Source organism: Epinephelus lanceolatus, chromosome 17, assembly GCF_041903045.1.
Source record: "Epinephelus lanceolatus isolate andai-2023 chromosome 17, ASM4190304v1, whole genome shotgun sequence".
In the NCBI taxonomy this organism is placed as follows: Eukaryota; Metazoa; Chordata; class Actinopteri; order Perciformes; family Serranidae; genus Epinephelus; species Epinephelus lanceolatus.
The window spans coordinates 15,454,549-15,481,267 of record NC_135750.1 but is presented as its reverse complement, the minus strand read 5'-3'; the positions used below and the strand labels follow the sequence as shown (position 1 = coordinate 15,481,267).

Genomic DNA, 26,719 nt, shown 5'->3' with positions numbered 1-26,719 from the left:
GTATTGTTTCAAAAACTTACAATACCAGTACTAATGCCAGTGCTGTTAATGTAATACAGTTACCATTAGAGCATTTCATTCGATACCTTTTATTTCTACTTCATATGATACCCATCCAGTGAATATTACCATTTGGTTTCATAAAATACCACTAGATGCCACAGCTGTTAAGTAATGCCATACTTCTGAATGTTTTGGTGGCATCTCAGCAGGCTGAACTGCTGACTCCGTCAAATAAACACTGCTCGACTTCACCACACCACAGACTGTATGGGCTGTAGCTGCTGTGGTAGAGAGCATGTTGCATTAAATCGAAGAACGCTTGAGGCGATTGGTTGCAAGAAAAACCACTCAAATAGTCATTTTTTTTCTAGATCTGTGTACAACATATGATTGAGTGCATGAATTGTTCAACTAGAGAGGTTTCAGTACTACTTGGTACTGGGTTCAATGGATACCTTAAAGTTATTGATTATCAATTCCCAGCCCCAGTTTTTATATTGCATTGCATTACATTATCATCATGACAGTGTGTCGTCAGGTTTTATCTTTACTTGAATGGTCACATTTAAATGGATAAGTAACTTGGAGAATAAGCTCAGACAAGTTAAGTTTTTATGGTAACTTTTGGAGGTTCCGTTTTCTTAAGAATTTTTCTGTTGACTTCATTATCTGTGTCTTGGAGTGTCTCTCATTAAAAGAAATATTCCCCTTTAAAATACAGCTCAGTGACTGGCAGACAGTGTCCCTCCTCACAGCATGAAACCTTGCATGGAAAACACCTGAATATTTCCCTTTTGCCTCTTCTGTCAGTTCTTATCCCTTCTGCTCTTGGGTAGCTGGCTGATTTTTTTTCTCATTTTCTAGCAGTTTTTTGTTTCTCCTGTGGATGTTTTATCCATTCGGCCTCCTCCCACCCCCTTTTTCTCTTCCTGTTTTCCAACCAAACTCCTGGTGGTTCTGTAATCCTTTGGTTTCTCCCTTTGCTTCCTCAAAACTGCACAGTTACTGCTGCCTTTTATCCCTGATTTATTTATTTTGCCTCTAATTTTAGGCTTTTGTGGAGCCAGGTTGAGTCAGGTCAATTCATTAGTGTTTAAATGAGTGAGGTGCTTAAGCCTTTTGTCTGCAGAGTGCTTAGGCATTTATGGAACATGCTGCCAGTGAACCGCTATGCTGTTGCATTAATGAGGCTTATAGCTTACCTGCTTTTGTTTGTCTTGATTTTAAATTGACAGCAGCAACCCTTTTAGGTAAACAGTGTTTTTTGTCTACCTCTTTTGGTGCATTCAGTGCGTTCAATAGAGACCATCACACACAGGCGAGCTACAAGTTTTTGCTTGTGACAACTGCTGTCTGAGTCATTCTCGAAATTACAGCCTATACTTCCAACATTATCCATCATGACTCCCTTTAGTTACCAACCACAGTCGTGATTATTATTTTCCTACTGATCATTACTGTGCTGCCTTTTATAACCACTTTGTCTCTCAACTGGCCCTCGCGTATTGTAAATCTTAAATCGTCTGCCTATTGGGCCCTTGTGAGAGATAAAGGCAATGACATATTAGCTGATAGGCAACATAAAAGCAGAACCATTTTCACTGACATGATTTGGCTGATTAAGTATAATCAGTTTATTGACTGTATTTTACCTGCAGTTACATGATGGGCCATGACACAGAATGGTTTACAGTTGCTTAAATGTGTTATCACAAACTAAAGTTTCATTTTAGACTTGATTTACTAAAATATGTTTTCTAGGTTTTGGGTTAAAGTCCTAGAATCTGCAACTAGATGATGTAAAGGAAGTAAACAAACAACAAAACAAAATGGCACGTGTAACTTTCTCTTGTTTGGACTATTACTGAGAGAAGTGGCACGCTGAATGATTTATTATATAATTTTTTGGTTTCTAATGCATCATACATGGGGCATTATACCCCTACTTAAAGGGACAGTTCACCCCCAAATCAAATACATATTTTTCCACTTACCTGTAGTGCTATTCATCAATCTAGATTGTTTTGGTGTAAGTTGTCGAGTGTTGGCGATATCAGCTGTTGAGATGTTTGCCTCCTCCTGAACATAATGGAACTGGATGGCACTCGACATGTGGTGCCAAAAAACAAAACAAAAAAAAACCTATTTGAAAAACTCAGCAGCAGTGTTCCAGAAATCATGACCTGGTTACATAAGGTAATCTACACACCTTGGTGTGAGCAGTTTCACATTGGAACAATTTTCTTTCTGTTGTACTACACCTGCCAACTGAATCACTGAGCATAAGGGAGTGTGCATCTAATGCTTGCGATATGTAAACATTAATGCCTCCCTCTTCAGCTAAGCTTTAACATTGCCTAGCTTAGTGGTGCCAGGTGAGCTAGCAGTAGATGCACGCTTCCTTATAGCACTCCAAGCAAGAGGAAAAAATATGAGTAATCTGTCCATTTGATAGTCATTAGTCATTAGGAAAGCTGCTGTAACCCCACCTTTCTAGAGAGAGTGCTTTAGTATACAGCCAAATATATACAGATGGAATGAAAAAGAAAGTTTGACAGGAGAGAGTGAGATCTTTCTACCGTGCTTACAAAATATTCTTTTGATTCTTGCACAAAAAATGTATTATTTCCACAGAGCTTCGGTTTGCTAATGGTTGTATTTGCAACTATGGGGTTTACATCATTGGGATTAGAGTTACTGTATACGGTTTTCATCTTTGATGCATTGATGTTGCATTTTGTAACTTACACATGAGGAAAACTATCAATCAAGTATATCAAGTATACACATCCGAATACCTCTCTCCCTCAAAGGACGTCCATACTTAAATTCAAATTAAGCAGAGCTCTGCATGCATACCATATAAACCAACATAATTAAACTACTTCAGTTGTTGACGTGAGTGACTACACCTGAAAACAAACCCTTTTCAAACTACGATCATCTTATAAAACAGTGCATTGTGTAAACAGCACAGAAACCTGAGGTGTCTGCTTGTTTGGCACTGGGTGCAGCAGGGTTCCTGTGTTGACAGTGTCTGTTTTCATGTCTGAGGCATATACACTGTGGCACAGAAAGCACACTGTTGTCCCCTTTTCAACAATATGCACATCTTAAGCACTAAACGAAACAGGAAAAAGATAAAGCTGAGAAAAACATACTGCTGATTTGAGGGTTACCCAACTCTATTTTGTTCTGTTCTGCAGCTGCCACCTTTCATTAAACAATTTCTGTCAGTGTGCCTCCTCCGCACTGCCTCAGTTTCTTTCTCTGAATGTTTTCCTGTGGATAGCATAACACAACCGAAATGAACCCTTAATAGAAAGGATATTGCCATTTGTATCAATATTTTTCTGGCCATTCTTTGTCAAATGTGAAAAGGAAGTCATCAAACTTTTTAGCATAACAATAGAATCTAAAATATCGGTACCAGCAGCTACAGGGGTCACTGAGTGGGTCACTCAGTTGGTCAGTCAGTGCTGTGTCCCACCAATGTGGAGTGGGCTGATTTTGAACCATTCAGGGTATTTCGACCAAAAATAAATTGGTTTGGAACCTGAAAGGCAGGTTCCCAGCTGGAACCAAAAAATATTCGGTTTTTCTTAACCTGAAGTGTGACCCATGACAATATAAGTCATATTCTACAGGTTGGAAAAAGAGGGTGGAGAATGCAGCAATAGAGATGTAAAGTGAGAAATCATCGCAAAAAAAAGAGCGTGCAGTGGTCTCATGAATAGTCGGTCCATGCTTGTTTTTTGGATAAAAACAAACATCTGTAATAACATAACAAAAGCTCACAGGTAATCAATGCGATTTCCCATTTTGCTACTACTGTTTACTTCTGTTGTGCGATGTAGAACTCCCTCAGTTGATAAGGCGTCCTTGATTGCAACGGTTCTGATCAGAACCAGTTCAAGAACCAAAAGCTAATTTGGTGGAAACGGGGTATCAGGGAAGTAAAGTGAATTTGGGCAATTATGTCCCTTTAAATTCTATGTTGGGCAGTGGTGTAGTGGAAGTTGTTGAGGTGGGTATGCTACTAGGTAGATGGGTAGGTTGCTGAGCATGAAGCAAGTATACCCTCCTATATATTCCAATGGCTTCTTGGCTGATAGGTGGGTTAACTGTGAACAGCCTTAAAAGAGGTGGGAAAACCCTGTATACCTGCGTATACCCTCCACTACACCACTGACTTCATTCACCTCAACCGAAGAGATTGGTTACTATTATCAAGTTATAATCTAGGTAGCTCTTATCATAGTATTATATTTTAGTAAGACACAAATTCAACATTTCCCCGTCTAGTTTTACAGTAAAAAGCGGCCTGGCATTTCAGGGGGCAAACCTTTCTGTTCCTGGAAGGCTTTTACTGTGAAACATCAAAGTGTTGAGTTTTATTATCTGTAACTTACTGTTACATTGAAAGAGCAAGAAGTAAAATTGATCAGAATTAATCAGTGATTGATAAAGGGTTTTTGGGGTGATCAAGAGACACATGAAATGATGGTATTGTTGGACCAAATAGAGATGTTCAGATACAAGATTGAGTACCAATCCAGTACTGCTGCGTAAAAAAACCTAAACAGGTATATTCTACTAACCCTGTATCAAAGTGAAGTGATTGCTATCGTTGTTACTCGGCATGGCTCAGATTAAAACCCTTGTAAACATGAACAAATACATATTATCTAATATGATGATTGGCTGACAGCTAACACTACACAATATTACCTGGAAATCAGTTCCTCTTTGCTGCTCTAGAGCAGTAGTTGCCAGTGGCTGCAAAGCGCAACTTGCTGCGTTGGCTACTGTTTTAGACTGGAGAGGAACTGATTTCCAGGAAGACTGTCATTTTATTTGGGTGTTGAAGTCTATTAATAAATTAAGAGGTATCCGATCAGTGCATAGTCTTACGTACTCCAACCTTTTAGGCAGTGTCAGAGGCATTTGAATACTGGTATCGGAACAACTTCAGTACCAAAGGCATTTATGCTGTAGAAGTACAAATGATGATGAGTCCAAGTACTGTTGTCTTTTTTCCTCCAGCTTTTATTTGAAACATGTCAGTATTTGTTTAAGTATTTGAGACCTCGCCAATACCAGGTTTTGTTGACAGCTTGTTGTATACAATTATACTGTTCTCTGTACGGTAGCATACCTTCCCTTAAGCCCTCCTATGCAACACTGACAGGATGCCTGTTTTAATTGAGGGGAAGAGAATAAAAGAAGTATCAAAATGAAAATATATTCTTTTTAAGAGATTTTCTGGTATTCTGTGTGTGTTTTTATAAACCAATACCTGGTGTCATTCTTTGGATGCTCGGACTCCCACCACTCATGAATTTCTCAAACACTCAGAGCTCACAGCGGACACCTAATTATCCCTGTAAAAGCCAATAAGACCAACAAAGCTTTTACAGTGGGTGTACTGGATTATCCAACATTTCACACATCATACAATGGTTATATTCAGTGAGACAGACAATGAAAATGGACTTTTTGTTGAAAAACGGTCTTAGTTCAAGAGCTGCAAATGAGTCGGGTAAATGGATTACAATGACATCTGGAAATGATTGGGGTAGAGGACGTATCCTCCATCAAAACTACCAGCGAGTCCCAAGGTATAGAGTATTAAAAATTACACTGTTCAGTAGGGGTGCTAATGTCACACAAGAGACACACACACACACACACAGCAACAGCAGCTGAGCACATCAACCCCAAACCCAGTCCATTTCTATGCAAGACGATGCATACGCTATAATATAGTATTTCAGTATTCCCTGGAGATTATTTCAGAAAGCATTTGACCTTCAAAAAACTAATGATCCTGCAAAAAAGACATGTTTAATATGTTGATTTCTAGCCCTCCTCTCTGATAGAGCAGCTCAGCTGAGATTTCATTACAAACTAATAGAAAGGTACTGGGTTGAAATGAGCGGCTTACTTCTTGTGAGACACAAGAGAAGAAAAAGACAGACGTCTGAAAAGAACAAGTACAGTCAGTCTAAAGACTTCTCACTGGCGCTATTGATTTGACACCCTTACCTAACACTGAAGTTTGTTGCTTTTTGAAGAAGTTTGAGCTGAAAATTAGCTACCTACATTGCCTTTTTGGCTGATTGTGTGCCATGGTGCAAATTTATAATCTGCTCACGAAAACCAAAAGTCTACCAGAGATCCCAAAAAGATACTATCCAAGAAAGCAATGAGCAGAATTAAAGCTCCCGTAATGAGCTTTTATTTCGCTCTGCGAGTCTGTCGTGTGGGCATGTGGGTCGTTTGAGGGCAAACTGTCAGAGAGAGAAGTTAAGCCTCAAAACTTTCCCAGTGATTTTGAAGGTTTTAATCAGTGTTTGATCCAGCCGTGTTTGTTGGAAAATTCATCTGATGTTACGGTGGGAGCATGTGTGCCATGAAAGTGAGTGTTGGAAGACCTTCCCTTGGCTGTTATGATTCTGAATGTTGCTCATGCTGCAGGCTTTGGATTGATGGAGCACCTCTGGGTGTCTAAAATGGATCGAACATGCGCATGTCATGTGTCAAACTCATATACTCCTACAAGTCAAATCATTATTCTCTTAGTGAGAGCAAGCATAACGGCTACAACTTAATTGGCTGAAGCTGCTGCTCAAATGCATTTTAATAACCATTCATAACAGATATTGACTCGGCAGTCGAATCCAAGGGTCCACAACTCCTGCAGTTCTTGGGAATCCATTATTAAACAAAATAGTGTTTATGCTCTTCATGATAGGATGAATTCCAATTATTCCCCAGCTCCATAACAATATGATGCAATAGGTTTGTAGTAGAATTGCTTTTCTCTCCCTCTCCAAGGAATAGGTCAGAGGGCAGGGTCACAAAAAATCATGGCAATATAGCAGGAAGTGATTCAACATTTTGCACAGCAACATATCAGCACAGCAAAACATTACATAAATGTGCAGAACACTGTCTTACTGAGCAGGTACTGTTATATAATTTCAGTAATTAACCCAAGCCCAGGTCCTTTCTGTTGTGTGGTTTGCTCTGATAAATGACTACTTTGGACTGTGTGAGATGTAATTCTCTCTGGGGCTACACTAAGACACAAAGACAGTCAATGCAACACAGGGACAGAGACAGAGAGTAAGATGTGAATGTTGCTGGAATGAAGAGACAAACATATTATTTACTGGTTTGGTGCTCCTTTTTTAAGATACAGGGTGGCTGTAGCTCAGGTGGTGGAGCAGGTTGGTGATGCAATCCCTGGCTCCTCTTTTCAATATGTTGAAGCCAGTGGCGTCCCAAGCCTATTTGATGCCTTAGGCGCTGCAGCTCGACAGTCAAAGTACTGTACATGTATTACCAAATTGCAAATAAATAACCTCACTAACAAGAAATTAGATAAAAATATGTGCTAATGTGCTTTCAATAACACCTTGTACATGCGCTTTAATAATCGTAGAAATAAATGATCATTAAAAAAAGAATTACTAATTAACTCGTTCAGAAGAATAAATTAACAATAAATTTATATATGACATTGTAAAATGATAATGAAATGTACAAATTAACTTTCTAATTGAACTAGGGATACAACAATTTTGAATTTCTGGGCCGATACTTATACCAACATTTAAAATAACAATTTCACCAACAGCCAATACTTATGTTTTTCTATTGGTGTCTCATTTGTTTTTCTTGTTGTTATTTATTCTTCCGTTGAGCCAGTGAAACACATAAATCTACACCATAAAAAATAAATGGACAGTAATAAAGTCATTCAGTCCTTCATTGCACGGCCTTTGAATGAGCACAAACTCAATAATACACATTTATGAAACAACCTTTAATATAACCTTCTTTCACATGAAAAACATTTTTTTTTTAAGTCATGCATTACTTTATTACTCCCTGTAGAAGGTACTTTGTTACACTACTCATCACATTACTTTTGAGTAAACACAACCTCGCTGGAGATGTATTGTTGCATCATTGCCAGTTAACAATAATATTGTTCAGTCTTACATATGCCCACAAAACAAGGCTCAGGAGAATCAAGACGGCACTGCAGTCTGTATAAAAGAGTCCTTGTCCTTTCTAACACCACCTAGTACAAATATTAATCACCTCAGAATACCAGTAGGCCTTAATAGAAGAGACTGGCCTTCCTAACACCCTTCAGTGATGACAGACTTTAAAGGGGAAAAAATAACATGTTTAAATGGCAAATGAACTGCATTTCACGGGCAAAACACACTCACTGGAGTCGCTCACTCACTAAACCATGGCTTTACAGCAGACTAGTCCGGGTTATTTGATGTGTTTACCACTAAAGCAGCCAATATATGTCATGAGGAGAGGATCCTCAAATCGTTTGTCAGACAACATGTTCCTCAAAGACTGCTCAAGCCTCTCCACGGGCGCACCACATGGCTTCACTGTTGTCGGCTTGTTGATGATTTTTTTCTGTCCGCTCATTATGTAACAAAATTTTTGTATCTGTAATGTGATTACAATAACACGTTACCTAAAGTACTGTTTATGATACACCTGCATCTGTGACTGAAGACAAAGCGACCATTGAAATGACAAAAATCATTTTTAAACTTAGTGATTTATGGCACTGCATTTATTTATTGCCTTCATTTTAAGAAATAAATGTCATAGACACGTGTGATGAAATTATGTGTAATACCGCACCAAGAGTCTGACAAGATGTCTACACGGGGTGCATCATCCCTCTGATGGAACCGATATGATTTCACTTTAACCACTACAGCTCTCTATATCAGCCCATGGAGTCTTTTAAAGTGTTTTTCCACTTACACACTTTAGTGTATGATTTTGTACTGAGCTGTGAGTTTTGTCAAACACCTCACAGTGCGCATCAGTGCACCGGCTGGAAAAATACAGCACAGACACTGACGGAGGACTCGTGGCTGCCTTCTTTTTGCTGCTTTTGTTGTGTTGCTGGTGTACTGTATAGAGAGTGCAAGGCTTTTTAATACACACACACACACACACACACACACACACACAGGTGAACTGTCAGACAGTTGAAAAGATCCAGTTAAAATGTCTGGAGCCGAGGAAGAATGTACTTACTCCTCAGTACTGTATCACAGGGTGGCAATTCGGATGTCAGTATATCACTAACATTTCACCACAACTGTGTGAGTGTAGGCTGTTTCTAAAAAATGAGCATCCTTCTCAGTAAATCTACTGTGGTTAAATAGATGTTTTCAAAAATGCACCATGATTTATTGCTTGTATTCAGAAAGTGGGAGATTTGAGGTTAGAGAGAAGTGAGCAACAGGGTGGAGGAGAGTGGAGAGACATAAATCTGAGGACGGAGGAAGTGAAAGAGAATAAAGCAGATGAGACAGGTTGATTTGTTCACCGGCTTTTCGAAAAACAAAGATTCCACCCACATCTTGGTTGACAGTATTCAGAGGACTGCAGAAGTATGTTTTGTTTATTCTATTTCCTTCATTATTCCTTCTTCATTAAGTCTGAAACACTGAGTACCAGCCAGATATCGTGCAACACATGAGATTTCCCATAATGAGTAATTTTATGCTTGTGTCTTTTAGTCAAAGCCCTGTCAATTTAGTTCCATGAAGCACAAAATTGCCTTGAAAAATAAAGCTTTGAACTATTGATTCAGTGCTTTGCTGTTGGGTATGCTTTGAATTATTCGGTAGACAGCAGCGCAGCAGTCAGACTAACTGCATATATTCTGAGGCTGTAATGAGAAGCGTTTTTGTTGGCTTTCTCAAAGTCTTCTGTATTATCATTCATAATTGAATGATATTTTTCCAGAGGCCTGTTCTGTTATCTGTCTCTGTTATCTCTTGATGTATGGAATAATTTGAGGTGTTGTGGTGAGAGAATCATGTGAAACAGTATCAGAGAAAAAACTAATTGATGATGCTTCATAAGTTGAAATTGTAAATGACTAAATTAGTTAAAACGGAATGAAAAAAATGATGTGATAATGTCACAATGCAATTAAAACACTATGCATAATAACTACAAGAGTTCATGGCAGTCTGTCTTATATAATGTATATTAAAGGTCCCGTATATAGAATTTAGATGGATATATTGCAAGAAATGGAATATAAAAAGTATGTTTTTTTTAGTGCACAATCAGCTGGAAATAGGAATTGTCGTGGTTTGCATAGACGGGCTACTTACTTAACCGACTGCTGCTCATCTGGTGAAAACAAGGACTCCACTTCTTCTTTGATGCATAATTTAATTGTTAATGTTGTGGTCTTGCACACATCCATGAATCTGTGTCATTAACCATTCAAATAAAAACATCTTCACCATTACATTGTTGTGGTCAAAAAACTGTGTGCTCCCCCGTCCAGCAAAACCTGTCCCTCAATGACTGGTCCCTACATATACTGACAGACACCCATGACAATACAGTGACCCCTACAGGACCAATTTGCATCCCACGCATACATTTTACACCATGGATGGCTCCTGTAGTTACCTTAGAGTGATATCTAAATAGGGAGCAGGTCTTCATCCATGGAGTCCGCCATGTTGTTCTACAGTAGCCCAGAACAGATAAACAAAACCTCTATGTTTTTACATCCTCAAAGTAGTTAGCAGCTCCTCTGCAACGAGCGAAACAGAGACGAAAAACACTCATTTGTAATGTGAAACTACTTTACTCAGTGTTTTACTGGTTTAGATCACTGAGTCAGTTTGTTTTGGAGAGGAAAAGACCTCTGTGGATAATTAGCTCTTGGTTAGAACTTCCTGAACATCTGGAACTGAAGTTATTAGAGAAATAAGGTGACCTCACATTAAATCAGCAAAAAAGTGGCCCATCTGCAAAAAGCTGAACAGTGTTGAAAATCTCTGATTTGTAACTTGAAAGTGCTTTAGTCAGGTTTTTTGACCGGTTTTAATCACCTGGTCCATTTGAATTGGAGATGAGGAGACCTTTGTGAATAATTCAGCTCCTGGTGGTAACCTCCTAAAAAATGAACACTGAAGGATTCCTGACGGGGAGTTTACGCTTGACACATGGGAAGTTTCGGCTGGTTGTAAGCCTTAGTCCTCACCGCTAGATTCCACTAAATCCTACACACTGCTCCTTTAAGTTTTACCAATATTTATGGAATAATTAGATTACATTACATTGTAGATATGTTCCTCTGCTCCTCTTTATTTATATGGCCACGTAAATTTCAATCAATCAATTAAATCTGTGTGGGATTAATTAAAAGGTTTTATTTAATCTTCTAACAAAATATGAGTTAGCAGCAACAAAAAGCCGCTTTTGCACTGTTTGAATACACTGCTAATGCCAGACCAAGGACAGAATGATCCTGATTTATGTCAGAACAAGATTTTGTGAACATCCATTTCTGGCTAATTGGAGGATTGGGAATTAGGTTTATGTCCATACGCACAATTTCAAAATGATGTGTGATAACAATTTGCTTGTCAGGCTTTATTCATCGCAGACAAACACTGCATTTCTGTATTTGTGGATTTGTGCATTATGTGGGTTTTTGTTGTTAGTTCATGAATCAATACAGAGCTACATGTATCTGGCCCCTGGTGTCTCCATATTTCTCCTGCAGCAGTTGGTCTTACAGAACAAAACCCTTTTTTGCCCAGAGGCAAAATGATATAACGACTCTAATGCACTCATAATGTGCCTATAATGTACCTGTAATGTTATCTAATGCCTTACAATAAAGAGATGGTTACCTGTGATTTTCGTGGTTCTCAGGATATCCTGAACAACCTGGACCCTCCTGGAACTGGAGAGTTGGACGATGACGACCTCATGTTGGATGTGGACCTCCCAGAGGATGGCTTACATGGTCAGCACACACACACACACACACACACACACACACACACACACACACACACACATGCAAATTGCATTTATCCTACACATGATTTAAATTTTTGAGGTTATTCTAAGGCCATGACAAATGCTTCAGTTTCATTGGCTAGAGGTTGTCCATTATTTTCGTATAAGTGGACACCTCCAGCAAAACTGTTCTGATCATAATTGTAAATTAATGCATTACCAAGGTCTGAGCATTCCATTTCCAGCAATATCCTTTTATGGCATATAATGGCTTGAATAAATTGAATCCTGCCTTGCCTTGGGTGAAGAGTTGCCTCTGCAGCATCCATTAAAAATCTTTTAATGGACACCTTGTTGTCTATTATGTGCTGTGATTCTTTTATTATTTGGTTGCTGAAGAGTTATTTAATTACAACTCCACCACTGTCACACAACTGGCCTTGAGTGGCAGGTAGGCAGCTGAATTGAAGCAGCATTCAGCCAGCTGTCAGGCTCTGCTGAACAGAAGCACACGTGGTCTCAGCACATCAACAGTGCACATGCACAGGCTCAGCAGGAGCAGAGTTTATTTGATTGTCTTGACGACTCTTGTTGGTGTTGGCATGATTAGTGTAATAGCTAACTATTCCACAAAACACAGCCCACTCCCATCTTGATGTTGTGTCTATTGACGTCTTAGGAATTTTCTTTGTTATTGGTTTTCACTGTCTAAATGTAATCAATGGCCAATCTCATTGGATTGAGTAAAATCTTTGTAGGTGTCAAAGGTAATCAGGTCACACTATTACCACATAATAAACATGTTAATGTCATTATGGATTCATTGAATAGTGCGTCACATATATAAGAGGAGGATGGGAGAGGGAAAGGAGGGTTGACCTCACCTGTAATGAAACATAATGGATTCTAGGAAGTGAATTTTTCCTTCATTTCTGAAGCCAGCCCCATCTAAGTACCATACATGGCTAATGCACTAGTTATAATGTATTTAAGCTTATGCTTCCATGTGCGCGCACAAGTATATGGAGGGCCACAATCAAATGCACCAGTGCACATATACATTTGCCAGTTTATTAGGTACACTTTGCACTGCAACAGCTCTACAGTAAATTCTGCTTTTATTAAGGTCATAATGTTCAGCTTTTGTTGAAAGAGAGGTGTGGATTCAACTTTATGGTCATATTGGAGGCTGTAGATTTTGTTGCCGTTGAATTCTGTTACACTGGGAGGTGTTTCTAATATTTAGTCTACCGTCATTGATATAAAGTACATCCCTGAAAATGACCATAAAGTTAGATCAGTGCCTCTCTAAAACAGCTCCAACAAAAAGTGAACATTACAACCTTCATAAAGGGAGGATTTATTGCAGGCCTGTTGTATTTGACTGCATTAGTTTTGGCTAGGTGTGCCTAATAGCTTTACACCCCTGATATCATTCTTAAGTCTGGATAACAGTGATCTCCTTGTTTTTGAGAGAGAGAAAGGGCGCGAGAGAGGGAAAGGAATGTTCACTCCAGTGGAATGTCAGTTGGAGAGTCGTCCCTTCCTACTCCTTTTCGGGGAAGCGGCCATATTTATAGCGCTCTATGTCATGGTAGCCAGTGTCATGAGAGTCAGAGTGAAAGCAAGACAGGCTGAAGAGGCCGGTTAGACCCAACCCACAGGGCAGGCCCCGAGACACGGGATAGGGAAGGGTGTTCCCTCCCTCCTAGAGACACCCTGACTCTGCCACAGAGCAGGAAGAGGGGACAAGGAGAAGAGGAGTACAAAAAAAGAAAAGGGTAGAAGGGGCCTCATGTTGTATTTCCATCCAGTTGTCGGGTCCCGTGACAGAAGAGAAGCCCCAGCTTTTCTCCCTTGCCTGCCTCAGCTGGTGACGGTCTAGCTTGGACACAAACCAGTTACCTCAGCTGCTCTCTCACCACCACCACAGTCATTTCTCCCCAGCTCCAGTTCCTAGGGAGTTCCCAGAAAAACAAGGCTGTCAACAAAGACAGAACCAGGCAGGGTGGGAGCTGGGTCGACTTTCTCCCACTGGCCCTTTAACTGCTCACCAGCTGACTGGACAAGGAGTCACTTCTCTCCACTCTCTGTCTGAGTTTCTCTCTGCCTTTGTGGATATTTTCCCCAAGTTGGAATATATTCCTGTTGTGTTACTTTTTCAAGGACTTTTTCTGGGCTGAAAAGGAGTTTCTGGGAGCACTGAAGTTTCCTGGAATGTAACAGCTCAGAATGAAACAGGCTGTCTGCTCCTGTGCTGTGTGGTGACACCCGGGGTAAAGTATTTTAACCAGCACTGGTGCTGCATTCCTTGGAATAGGTCCTCCAAACTGCCAGTGTTCCTCTTTCTCTACTTTTCTCTCTCTCTTTCCCCCTTTTCCCTCGGTCTAAAGACTATCTGGAATATAGAAAGTCAAGGGTCCTTTTGATTTCCTGGGGGTTACGCTCTGTTAGTTGTCAATTTTGTTGTGGTCACGGTTCATTTCACAGTTATATGCTATTGAGTGTTATCAAATACAGTGTCCTTTTACCTCCTTGAAAATGAAATGGCCTGTCACCGTGTGTGAGAGTGCGTGTTTGCATTTGGTGGTGGAGACAGTTGAGAGAAATAGAGAATGAGGTGGATCAGATCATGATTTATATGCAGATATTTTAGAATAGAGTATATACACAGCAGTATTTATTACCACAAGGTATGAAGAATTGACTCACCATCTTGCATTTTGTGTTTGTGTGTGTGTGTACCCGTGTAGTGGTAGTAAAAGACAGAAACTGACAGAGAAAAATAGAGAAAAACGAATTCTGACCTTTGCAAAATACTGCTTATCTTCAACCACAAACATGTCCTAGTTTCACTTCAACAAATAACAGAACTTTTATCCTTTGCATCTGCAACATATCCCAAACACTGGCTTTATACATTCTAGGTCAGAAAGCACAGTGTTTATGGTGTTTTATCTCTCACTTGCATCCTCTGTGTTTCAGACATGCACTTGTTTCTTTACTCTGGCTAACTCTGCTTTAATTCTACCTGTATAGACGCTGACAGAATGTCCCACTTTGAGCGCTCAGAGAGGGCCGGTCGGCAGGGGCAGCGACGAAGACACCATCGCTGGAGCGGGCCCGATCACTTCTACAATGACAGCAGGTTGGTTAGGCTTGAGAGATAAAAAAAAAATGTTGTCAGAAAGAAGTAAAAAGTAGGAATGTAAAAAGACAAGGCCAACATCATTCTGTTTTTCTGTCTGCCTGACTCTCTGTCACTGTTTCTCAGGGCCCATGTCGTCCAGCACTATGATGGTCTCAAGGCGTCAAGGTTCTCTTCGCGGCCCATCTCTTCTGAAGGCAGGCAGCATGGCTACATGGCGATGCTGGATGAACTCACACTCGAACACATGACTCAGGACTGCGGCTCCCTCAAGAAACAGCTGCTCAGGCTCAAAACATTACTACAGGTCTGACCCACATCTGCAAGAAGATGAATGAACACAATGCTTGCATGTGCCAAAACATATACATGCATTCATACAGTACTGCAGGATGGCAACACATATACAAAGACATACATATGTTAGGTAGGTACATGATGCACAAACACTCTCAGAACACACATATGTGTTCAGTGTGCACAGGTGTAGTAGTCAAGACCACCTAAACCGAGACCAAGTCATGACCAGGACTGAGACAAGACCAAGACTTTTAGGGTTTGAGACCAAGACCAGACCAGTGCAAGTCCCTCACGACATGACAAATCTTTGATGAAATGTGGAACATGCAAACCATAGGCACTCCTCAAATTAATCTGATCCACATTCCCATAAAAACCCAACAGAAAACAAAAGAAGAGTCCTCTTCATTCACCTCTTTTATTGCTACAGAGGCAGATTGCTAACATCGGCTAGCTTGCTTTGCTAGCATCACTAGCATTTAGCTTACCTTTCTACATGCTTCCTTTCTAGCGCAGATAAAAGTTTGATGTAATCTCAGTCAGCATTGCAGAATTAACATACTGCTGTGTGTTTTCTTTTGGACGCTCTTTTGCAGATGAATTCTTTGTGGTTTAGTTAGCCAGACTTTATTACTACAAATTTGTCTGACATATACTCTCAGACAGCCATAGACTTTCCCCTGCCTCCTGCATTCACTTCCTTGACAGCCTCTAACAGTAACAACATTTTTAAATTAGAAATCAGTCAAGTTGTTGGTTGCATTTGAAGCAGGATGTTTCATCCAACCACAGTTATGATGTTAACAAAAAAATAATCAGACAATGCACTGGCATTTTAGTGACACCCCTGCAGTTGTGGTCTTAAGTAGTCTTGAAAAAAATCCTGAGTCATCTTTGAGGCCGAGACAAAACTGAGGAAAAATGTAGCTGATTCCACGACGAGACTGAGACCTTCAAAGAGTTGTCTTGACTAAGACGGACCGAGTAGTGACACTGGTTTGTGCTGTCCAGTGACACAAAACACTGACTTGTGTGCTTACCATTGTTCTTATGCTGTTGCGTCACTCTTTGAATATGTCACACACAAATCACATGCAGATCATGTCTTGCTCATGTCATAAGTAGGCACCATACTGTAGACTGTCTGGATTTTATGCTCTATTTCAGGTACTGTTTTGTGTGTTAAGTGTAGCTTTATATCAGTTGGCTCGAGGGCTGGTCTGAATAATGTTCTGCAGTTTGCCAGGAGTACACTGCCTCACTGTCCACAGGTGTTCAGCATTAGGGGCATAAAAACTGTTTTCTGACAAACTGAACTAAGCCAGTTTTAATTTTTAATGTGGTTCCACTTTAATTATTTAAAAGTTTTTAAATGTTTAATTACATCAGTCTAATAAATGCTGTCATCACATAGTGCTGCTGTCCTGCACATAGATACTGTATGTAAACAAAGGAAGTTGTTAAGACAGATATTTATAGGTAAAGAGATAGGAAAGTCTTTGCAAGTGGTTTAATGTGTGGTATCAGTGAACTGCAATTTGTTCACAATATTAGATATTAGCATATTTGTTTCGTGCCTTTGTGATTGCACATAATTTACATATATCTGTGCTTGTGTGAAACTGATCACTTAACAGATCTTATTCTGTCAGTCTGTCACTCTGAGAAATCCATTTAATTGGAAGAAGAGAGGGTAAAATGGAAGGAGAGGAGAGAAATAAAACATGTCGGCTATAGAAAGTTGCTCTTGCATATGAGACGAACACACAAAACCCACATTCTTACAAAACGCACAAGCCCATCTCAGAAATCGCCGAAATGCACAGAGGCAGAAGCACTTCACACTCCGTAAAATGGAATAATCTTGAATGCCTCGACTCAATTTACCCTCTACAGCATAGAAAGTGATATTTGGGTTTGCATTTAAATCAAATGTCTCCTTCAGATGTTTTCATTGTGCTCACTGCAATTAGTCAAACACTTTGGCTGTACAGCCTCAAGAGGGAGAATATTTCTGTCGGCCCATTAGTAACTGTGTTCTTAATTGCGTTTTTTTTTAGCGTGATGTTGAGCTCAAGGCAGCGAATGTAAAATGATCCTCCAGCCTTGCTGAATCCTAATTGATCTTTGCTTTATTGTGCAAACAGTCAGACATCCAGACATGCTGGTTCAAGCTGAATTAATCTACCTGACCTGAATGAGGAGCAGGTGGCATGTAGTGTTGAAATGACACTTATATTTCTCAAGTAGCTGACTGAATATCCATAAACAACAATTTGATTGCTTTTCCAAAAAAAACATTAATTTAATTAATGTGCTAATTACATCATTACAGCATTTACTGGCTACAAATTTTCAATAGTGAGGACTCACTTTTTTCTTATTTCAGGTCACTGTAAATTGAATACCTCTTTTGTGACTCTTGGCCAGATAAAATATGCAATTTTAGCACATAATTTTGGGTTGTGATAGCCTATGATTTATCACAAAATACTTAATCACACAGTAATTATAGTGTTACATGAATTTTCTGTCTATTCAAGACGAGATCTGGACCTGCTTGGGAAAAAAATACAGAAGTGCTGTACAGTTCTTATTTAAGTAGCCTCCACAGACATTTCTTTATCTTATGAAGTAAATGTATTGAATGCTTTGCCAGCTCTGCCTCAGGTATCTAACATACCAGTTCAGGGTCAGCAGAGTATAGGTGTTCAGGGTCAGCGGAGTATATGTGCTAAAGAGTGAAGATATTCCGCTGTAGCGAAATATTGCTCTTGAGGCATGCCTAAGGCAATTGTCATTGATCCAGCTCACTGTATACTTTGTGTGTATGTGTGTGCACATTTGTTTGTTTCCAGCTTGAGGATACAGACTCTCCAGCAGATGTTCCTGAAGAGATTGAAGATGATACCACTGCATCACAGGTAAGAAAATTTACCTTGGTGGGTTTATAGCAGTGATTGATTGGATATGCTGTATATATATTTTTATATATATATTCTTTACTTTTCTCCAGTTTCCTGCTGAGGTAGTCTGCTGCTGCTACAGTATATCGTATATATGTGTGTGTGTGTGTGTGTGTGTGTGTTTTCAGTTGGAGGAGCTGATTAAGGAAGTGCAGGTGCTCAGAGAGGAGCTGAGGAGTCGAGACAAGACCATAGCTCAGCTCACATTGCATTGTCAACAGCTGCAACAACATCAGCGCGAACAAATGGTGAGTTGGTGTGAGCAGGACTGATACAAGTGAAAACTCTTGGACTCTATACTATATGTGGGGGAAATATTGTTGCAGTGTAACCATTCAATTCCAGAAATACATTGTCCCCCTGTCTGATATTTGGGACTTTGACAGACATTAAAAAGAGTGTAGGGCACGCACATCAAAAAAACGTCTACAGATGCTGAATCAGAAAACAAACTGAAGGCAAAAGTCTAACAAAAGATCTGCACACTGTACTGATATTTCCAAGCAAATTGCACATAGGTTTGACAATGCCTGAGAAAGCTCTCTGTTATATCAAAATGTTGCTCTATTAAATTACATTTGCTTAGAGCTATCAGGAAAGTGCAGATCTTTTTTGTCTGACTTTTACTCAGACATAAATGACACCCGACAGTTGATCTTTCTGCTGTTGTTTGTTGTTTGATGCTTTAAGGGTATTAAGTCTAGTATTTTAATAATGAGTCAATAGTGAGATTAGACAGACAAGATGAAAGCTGAGAGGATTTCTGGCTTGTGCAGATCAAAAAATTACCTCAAAGGGCAACAGATGACACCCTGTATCCTTCGACCCCGACTTGGTTCAGAAGAAAAAAGGAGAAACCTGAGAGGGAGCAAAAGAGGAGGGATCCCTCTGTCAGACATGTAATTAGTGTTGTATATACAGAGGAGGCAGAAAGATCCACATGGAGAAACTGAATGACATCTTTGATAAATTAGGTGCAAACTATATATAGTATAGAAATTATGGCTGTGGCCACACTGATGTCACCCATTTGTTTATTGACTCCCATTTGGAAGCCTCAATTTTGGCATTTTTAATGTTGCCATCTTGGACTTTTGGAGCCACAAGTGGTGAGAAGTGCTCATGTGAGACTAGAGCTAACCCTAACACTAGCTGCTAGCTTTGTTGGCACAGTGATTAACTGAGGTAATGCATAAAACCATTAAAACAAAATTTGCTTGCCAGAAAAATTGAACATCCGACTCCTTGAGGGTCTTAAAATACAACGTGAATGTTGAGCAAGACAGTTTTACATTAAATGTACATGTTCATTAGACACTTAAATGGTTGTGATATAAAAAAAAATCATCCCCTGTACAGTTCTCATGAATTGGGGAAATTAGCAATTAAACAGTCTTTTTCTACCAGACTGTTAACATGCTTATTTCAGCTGTAAAGTTGGACACTTTAACATAGGGGTCTATGGAGATTGACTGATTTTGGAGGCAGTGGCCATTCGAGAACTGCAGTTTTTGGCATTTAGCTTTATTTTTTGGCCTCTGAGGTTGCTGCTAGTTGCAAACATATGGCTAGTGGACACAGATGCATGGTTTGGACTGTATGTTTCCTAGAAAGAATGCCTGTTTGCTGTTATCAAACGCTGTTATCAAAGATCTCAAGTGAAGAGAAAATAGCATCTTCTTTACGCAACTATTCTACATTCTGCATGTGAATGGCAACTGTAGTGTTGCTCATCACTGACAGGCAAATGATCAAGGCTCACATACTGTGAATGTCAGACCAACATGTAGAATATCAATAAAGGTTCATATTCAGTTAAGTATTGCAGGATCTAGGCATATGTCCCTGAGCATGTACAGACAGGGCTGTTATAGCTCCGGTGCTCATGTTTGCTGATTGCTTTTCGTGTAGCTTTTATGTGCTGCAAGCATGTAGCTTCACTTCAGGTACTTCACCTCTTTGACACCAATTCTCTTCACCGATCTGAGATGGTTAAGCATGTCTGGGCACAGCCTTCCATTATCTTTTGTTTACACCAATGCCAGATTTATCTGATCTTATAAAGACAGAGCGTGAAAAGCAGCAATGGAGCGACCAGGGACAGGAGAAATAATTTTCTAGAAACATATAAAAACATACTTTGTAGCATATTGAAGACAGAGGGGGATTGATGAAAACACAGTATGGGAGGCACGTGATAAGTGTACAGATCCACCTTCAGCTTTCTAGTGGTCCCTGCAGACATACTGTAGCACCCTTTATCATGGGTAGGAGATCAGTCACTGCTCAGTATGTTGCTGGACTCCCACATGCACTCTAGCATGTACTCGCACAGTTACAGCTGTCTACCAATAACCTCCATTCTGTTTGCTTTTAACTGGCTCCATCTCCACTCTAACATTCATTAGTGTCTTGACCAGGTTTGCTTGTTAGCCAAACACCCGTATGCTCGGCTGACATTATTCAAATCCCCGCCGTATCGAGAAATACCAAAATGTCAAAGGGAGGCCTGGCCGCCAGCCGCCCTGCCGAATACTATCCCTCCAATTAGAATAAGCACCCACCCACAGTAGGCTCTTCAGCCGAGCACAATATTTTTACACCCTCACCCACAAGAAGGAAAGAGAGTAAAGAAAAGCTGCTACATATTTTCAGATCTCTGCTTGACATTAATGAGTGTAGAAGCTGAAAGAGTGAAGATGTCTGGGAGAGCAGAGAGAAGATAAGAGGGACACAGAGATATTTACTCTGGAAGCACTATGCAGGCACCCTAAGTTAGGTTAGAGGAATGGTGAAGATGGTTTATGTTTTCATGGCCTCTCATATCCCTGTAGGACAGGACTGAACAATGATGAAGCCAAAAAAACAAACGCTTCAGGATTGGATCAGTTCAATGTGCTAGGAATTTTTGGTTGTAAGAAAAAAACAATTAGAGCAACACTGGTTCAGAGCCTGTGAAGACTGCCAGTCATCTGGTTCACAATATCTAGAATTTGAAAGTCAAAGGCTATTGGACCTGCTGTTTGTCCTTGAAATTGGTTAAGAGATAATATTACAGTTGGTTGAGAGTCAGGTATACAGAGGGAGGTGAAGTGTTACACAGAAACTGCTGAGAGACAGAAGGGGGGAACAGTTGACTGAATTGAACATAATGGAGTAATAAGAAAACAATAGAGTAGCTGTGTGTGGCAGGGAGAAAGTCTGTTGCAGTATACAGTGTGTGTGTGTGTGTGTGTGTGTGTGTGTGTGTGTGTGTGCATGCGTGGAGGGCTGCGAGAGGAGAGAAAATGAAATAATGGGAGAGAGAAAAGTGGAGCTATCAAAGACAGAAAACCGATTTCTCAGTCTGACTTGACAGAATGCAGTTTTGGATGCTGCTTCCACCGCTGCTGAGGCAGACTGCTCATGATTATGCGCTCGTCTCAGACGCATTGAAGTTTTTTACCAAAGCTGGCAAAAACTAGCAATTTCTGTCAGATTCTGCCGTAGACTTTGCAGCTACAGTACAAGTTCCTCTGTTATTTATTCACGTATATGAAAGACGATATAAGATTTCCTGCTAAATTCTTAAAAGTCCAGTGTGTAGAATGAGCTGTTCATATCTACATAGGGAGCAGGTCCTTGTCCACAGAAGTCACCATGTTGCACCACTGTGTTTCTACAGTAGCCCTGAATGGACAAACCAAACCCTGGCCCTAGTCTGGATAGGGTGTTTTCACGTTGGCCACCATACTTAGCAGCCCGTCCATGATGAAAGATTTCGAAAAAACACACAAAAAAAAGTTTTAACAAGAAACTGCTTTATATGGCGTTTATACTGGTTTAAATCACCGGGTCCATTTATTTTTGAGAGGAAAAGACCTCAGCAGATAATTTAGCACCCAGTAACAACCTCCTGAACGTTGGGATCCTAACTTATAACAGAAAAAAGGTGAGCACACATTTGCAGTTGCTGGGCTAGTGGACCATCCCCTACATGCCCAAAAGCGTTAGAGAAACACTGCTTTGTAATGTGAAACTGCTTTATTCAGTGTTTTTACCTGTTTAAATCACCAGGGGCCTCATGTACAAAGACTTGCTTGGATTTCCTACTGAAACATGGCGTATGCTTGAATCCAGAAAACGTTGTACGCACGAAAACATCCAGATGTATGAATCTGCGCATACACATGAATATAAGCACATTTCCTTTGTACATCCCGATCAACGTGGAAATGAGCGCACATGTTGGAGTACCCGACCCCTCCCTGTCCACTCCCCAATTTAAATATGCAAATCATATTTAAATGAGCCCTGCACCTGAGATTCCCCTCTCTGCACGATCAGAAAATTAAAACAAACGAATGAGCAAGACGGGAGTAAAGAAAAACTTGCGAATTGGAGGCGCTACTCACTGAAGTGGAGGTGCGCAAAAATGTACTTTTTGGCACACTGTCCTCCGGCATCAATACTAAACGCAATAGGAGTGAGTGGGAGAGTGTGTGTGTGTGAGGCTGTCAGTGCTGTGGGGTCAGAAAAGCGTACACACGCAGAATTAAAAAAAGTGGTCTGACATTAAGGTGGATGTGAAGCGGAGGATGGCTGCCCACCGCCAAAGTGTGGCCAAAACAAGCGGGGGGGACAGGAGAGGAGGAGCTCACCCCGTTTGAACAGAGTTGCCGCAATTGTGGGTGACACTGCTCTCTCAGGGGTGGTGGGAGCACATGTGGGTGAGTTGGATTACCCCCAAGGTAAATACCTATAAATTTGTGTAACTTGCAACAAATATGTTCGTACAGGTCATACAATAGCCTGCTCACAGCCCTATAAGATAGAGGTTCATACGTAACTGTTCATGAATGATTGCAGAAGTGCGCCGGGGAAAAGGTGAGGCTGATTAAGAAATTTCACACTTTACGCACAAGTTTATTGACACGAGTACTTTACACACACAGACAATCGGACTTGTTAGAAAGCTCTGAAGCTGTAGTTTAACTACTGACCACTGACTAGTACTGATGCTGTGAAGACAGGATAATATTTGGGGGCGCACATGCTAAATACGCATCAGGGGGATTAATATTAGGACAATTAAACAAATAAATTATTTACTCACCAAGAAGCCACCCATCTCGCACAGTGCCAGCTAGTAGTCTGTTCCCAACCATGCTGTTACTCAGAATGTATGAATTTGTTTATTTAAAAGGATCCCCATTAGCCAAAGACGCCAGCAGCTTCCTGGGGTCCAGACAATAAAATATCAAAGACAAGCATTACAGTCTCAAGTAAAAAAAATAAAAAATAAAAAAAATACATAGAAAATAGAACATAGAAAATACTTATTTTCTTAAAAATTAAAAATAAAGAAAAACATAATACAAGTCATGTATCACATGACCCAACCTCACTCAATCAAGATGAGCAAGAGTGTTGAGGTGTTGAGAATAAATATATTTTATTGTGCATTGAACCAGGCCACCTCGCCACAATATTGGTTAATTACATTTGCGCATCACATATGATTTGTACATTGATCGAGTGAAAATGCTGCCTGTTGACATAAACAAATTCATCCTGTGATGGCTGAGGACTAATTGTTTTCACATTTATTTATTATAACACTTTCCCAGCATCATCTCTAAGTGTCGCCAAAGGAAACAGCTGTAGAAATGTGCGTTCGCCAGCCATGAAGTTGGCGTGAGGCACCGCACATTTCCACAGTCATTTCACTCCTGATACATCTGAACTTTGCCCTGGAAAAGGGCGTACGCCACGTTTTTGTGCATATGCACCCTTTGTACATGAGGCCCCAGGTCTGTTTGTTTTTGAGATAATTTGACGAAAATTCAGCTCCTGGTAAAAACCTCCTGAACAATGAACACTGAAGGAATTCTTACCAGGGGAAGTTTCAGCTGGTTGCAATCTGCAGTCTTCATTGTTGTGGTACAAGTGCTTACAGAGTGATTCAATGCACATCATAAGTTGCTCTGACGTTTATTTTAGTATTGGATTGAGTAATGTATTACTCACAGCAATTAGTAAGTGGTTTTAACAGGTGAAAAAGGAAGTAAGTTTCTCTGAACATGTGGTTAAAGTAAATGTCAGTGATTGTGCTGAATTTACTGCAGGATACCATGTAATGGTAATTCTGTCTATATATAACCCGGACTTGATTTTTCCTGATTTGTCGTCATGCCCGTCAGGTCTAATCAAAACTGCGCAATAATCTGCAGATGCAGAGAAAGGTGGGATGCACAACAATATTGCATCGCTTCGGCATAGAATTATTCATTGATTTTTGAAATGCCATCAGTGTTTTTGGGGAGAAATTAAAGGCAGCAAAGTGCAGAAGCTAATAAACATGTTTTTTGTCAATTGTAGTTTTTTTTTGTTTATTCATTTTATTATATCTGATATTTTACAACCATATGAGTGGTTTTCCTGCTAGTGCTTTGGTTGTGCATTAAGAAAACCGGTGATGCCAAATGTGAGATATTAAACCCAACAATGAATTCTCACTCTTTTCATGCTCTTATAAGTATAAGCAGGTATCTATTTAAATATTTTTTTAAAGTTTCAAGCCATGTATGATTTATAAGTTTAATTAAGGTGCTTCTGATTGCACTCTGGTTCGACTGCTGTGCAGAGTGACAGGTTTATTACCAGCGTGAATGTAGAAAAAAATAACAGTTATTATGTAATGAGCTTTCTTTCATTGATTCATTCATTCTTGCCCCTTCAGCCTGCTCAAGGGCGTGCGGTCAGGTGTCAGTGCCACCACCAGAGGGCTCCCTCCTCACTACGACAGAGTGACAGACAGATGGACAAACGGATGCAGCATAACTATGACAAGGCCACCCAGACGTACTGGAGACCACCGAGCCACGCTGTGAGTCCAAAATCTGAAATGGGTTAAGAATGGTGCAGTGGTGGACATCTCAGTTTAGCACTCACATTGGGATACACTGGTGACCAAGTGCATGTGTGCAGTGTGTTGCTGAGTCACTCCCCTTAATTCACTCAGCCAGTTTCTCATTTGTCTGCTGCCTCTCTGAGACCAGCCATGTCTGAATTGTTCGATGACTACACCATGTCCCCTCTATGGAATACAATTTATTAGGTTGTCAGTGGGCTTGTCACTCTGTCTCACACTCTCAATACCCAGATCTCACAGTGAACAGGGAGTTGTGAGGCTGGTGTTAATGTTCGAGAGACTGAGAGACTGGGGATGAGAGGATGAACAGTTGGAGGGTGGGAGGAAAAGAGAGAGAGGTTGATGAGAGGAATGAAGTTGACTGTGAGCAAGAGGTGGAAGATAGATATGTGTTCAGTGTGTTCAGTATCATGGCACAATAGCACACTGTGTGGCAGCCAAGTATTGATTCAATAGCAGGAGTGCCACAGGCAGGGTGCCGAGTAAACACTCCACTAATTGACCTGCTCTCATCTCTGTGTGTGACACACACTCACACACACAAAGAGGCGGATGTAAGAAGCATAAGGACACTACATAGAGAATTATTTAATAAAATAAAAAACGATACCAAAGACATTTCCACTGCTCTCAGTATTAATAATAAATTATGGAAATGAGCTCTGGCCAAAAGGGTTGGTGGGAAAAGTATTTGTCCAGTATATTTGATTTTAGTACACACAAAATGGAGAGGAAAAAATAAAGGATGAAACAAGCTAGCTCAGTAACTACAGTTGGTCCCTGCTTACCACAATAGCATATGGTTTAACAGTTGCTATGGCAACCGTCAAAGCAGGGCTAGCTGTGCTCTATGGGAAGCATCTCCATGGTGGGACCATCTACCTGTGACCTGTAGCGCCTGGTGTATATTAACACACTGCAACACAGTCACAAGGAGTTTGTGTTTTTCTCTCTCTATTCTGTTTACTCCTGGCTTCATATTTGTGTTGTTTGCCACCATTCTCCCTTTTCTCTCCCTTTAATCTACATTGCTATGTCATCACCAGAGTGGAGACTATTTCTTGCTCTGTGTTTGCAGCGCTGCGACAAAAACATTATGTTAGTGGCATTTTACTTCTCAGAGCATGCAATTGCTCCAAAAGGTTAGCTGTGAGTTCTTTGCTGCGTTTTTTATGACAAGGTAACAAGAAGCGAGAGCACAGAGTAAACAAATAACAGAGAGAAAGGGATGTTGCTTTCTCTATTATTCTTACTTTTAGATGGTATCAAAGCTCTTGGTAGCGCACTGACAGGTTTAGCACCTTCGGCGAGCCCGGGTTCACAGTGCTCCTCAAACAATGCTTCTCTTTCACCTCTCATGTTTTTCACACAATCTTTCAACGTGTTATTCTGAGCCTGTCTCTCTAGCTATTCTCTTTCGAACCCTTGACTTTTTTTTTCTTCCACAAAAAAATTTCATTCTTTTTCCCCTCACAAACATTCGTCAAGTCTTTGTTTCACTTTTTAGTACTTCTCCTCCAACACTCTCATGCACACATACGCACACAA

At 40.2% G+C, this 26,719-nt stretch overlaps 1 protein-coding gene across 5 annotated transcripts in view; it reads left to right on the top strand.

Annotated features, from left to right (window-relative positions):
• Positions 1-26,719, top strand: part of ccser2a (coiled-coil serine-rich protein 2a) — a 72,459-nt gene that overhangs the window by 24,743 nt on the left and 20,997 nt on the right. For all 5 annotated transcript variants that reach the window (XM_033613666.2, XM_033613669.2, XM_033613668.2 and 2 more), the window contains exons 4-9: positions 11,755-11,848; positions 14,884-14,992; positions 15,119-15,299; positions 18,151-18,216; positions 18,387-18,506; positions 24,980-25,126. In XM_033613666.2, the coding sequence (XP_033469557.2) occupies positions 11,755-11,848; positions 14,884-14,992; positions 15,119-15,299; positions 18,151-18,216; positions 18,387-18,506; positions 24,980-25,126 (717 nt within the window). The remainder of the gene's footprint in view (positions 1-11,754; positions 11,849-14,883; positions 14,993-15,118; positions 15,300-18,150; positions 18,217-18,386; positions 18,507-24,979; positions 25,127-26,719) is intronic.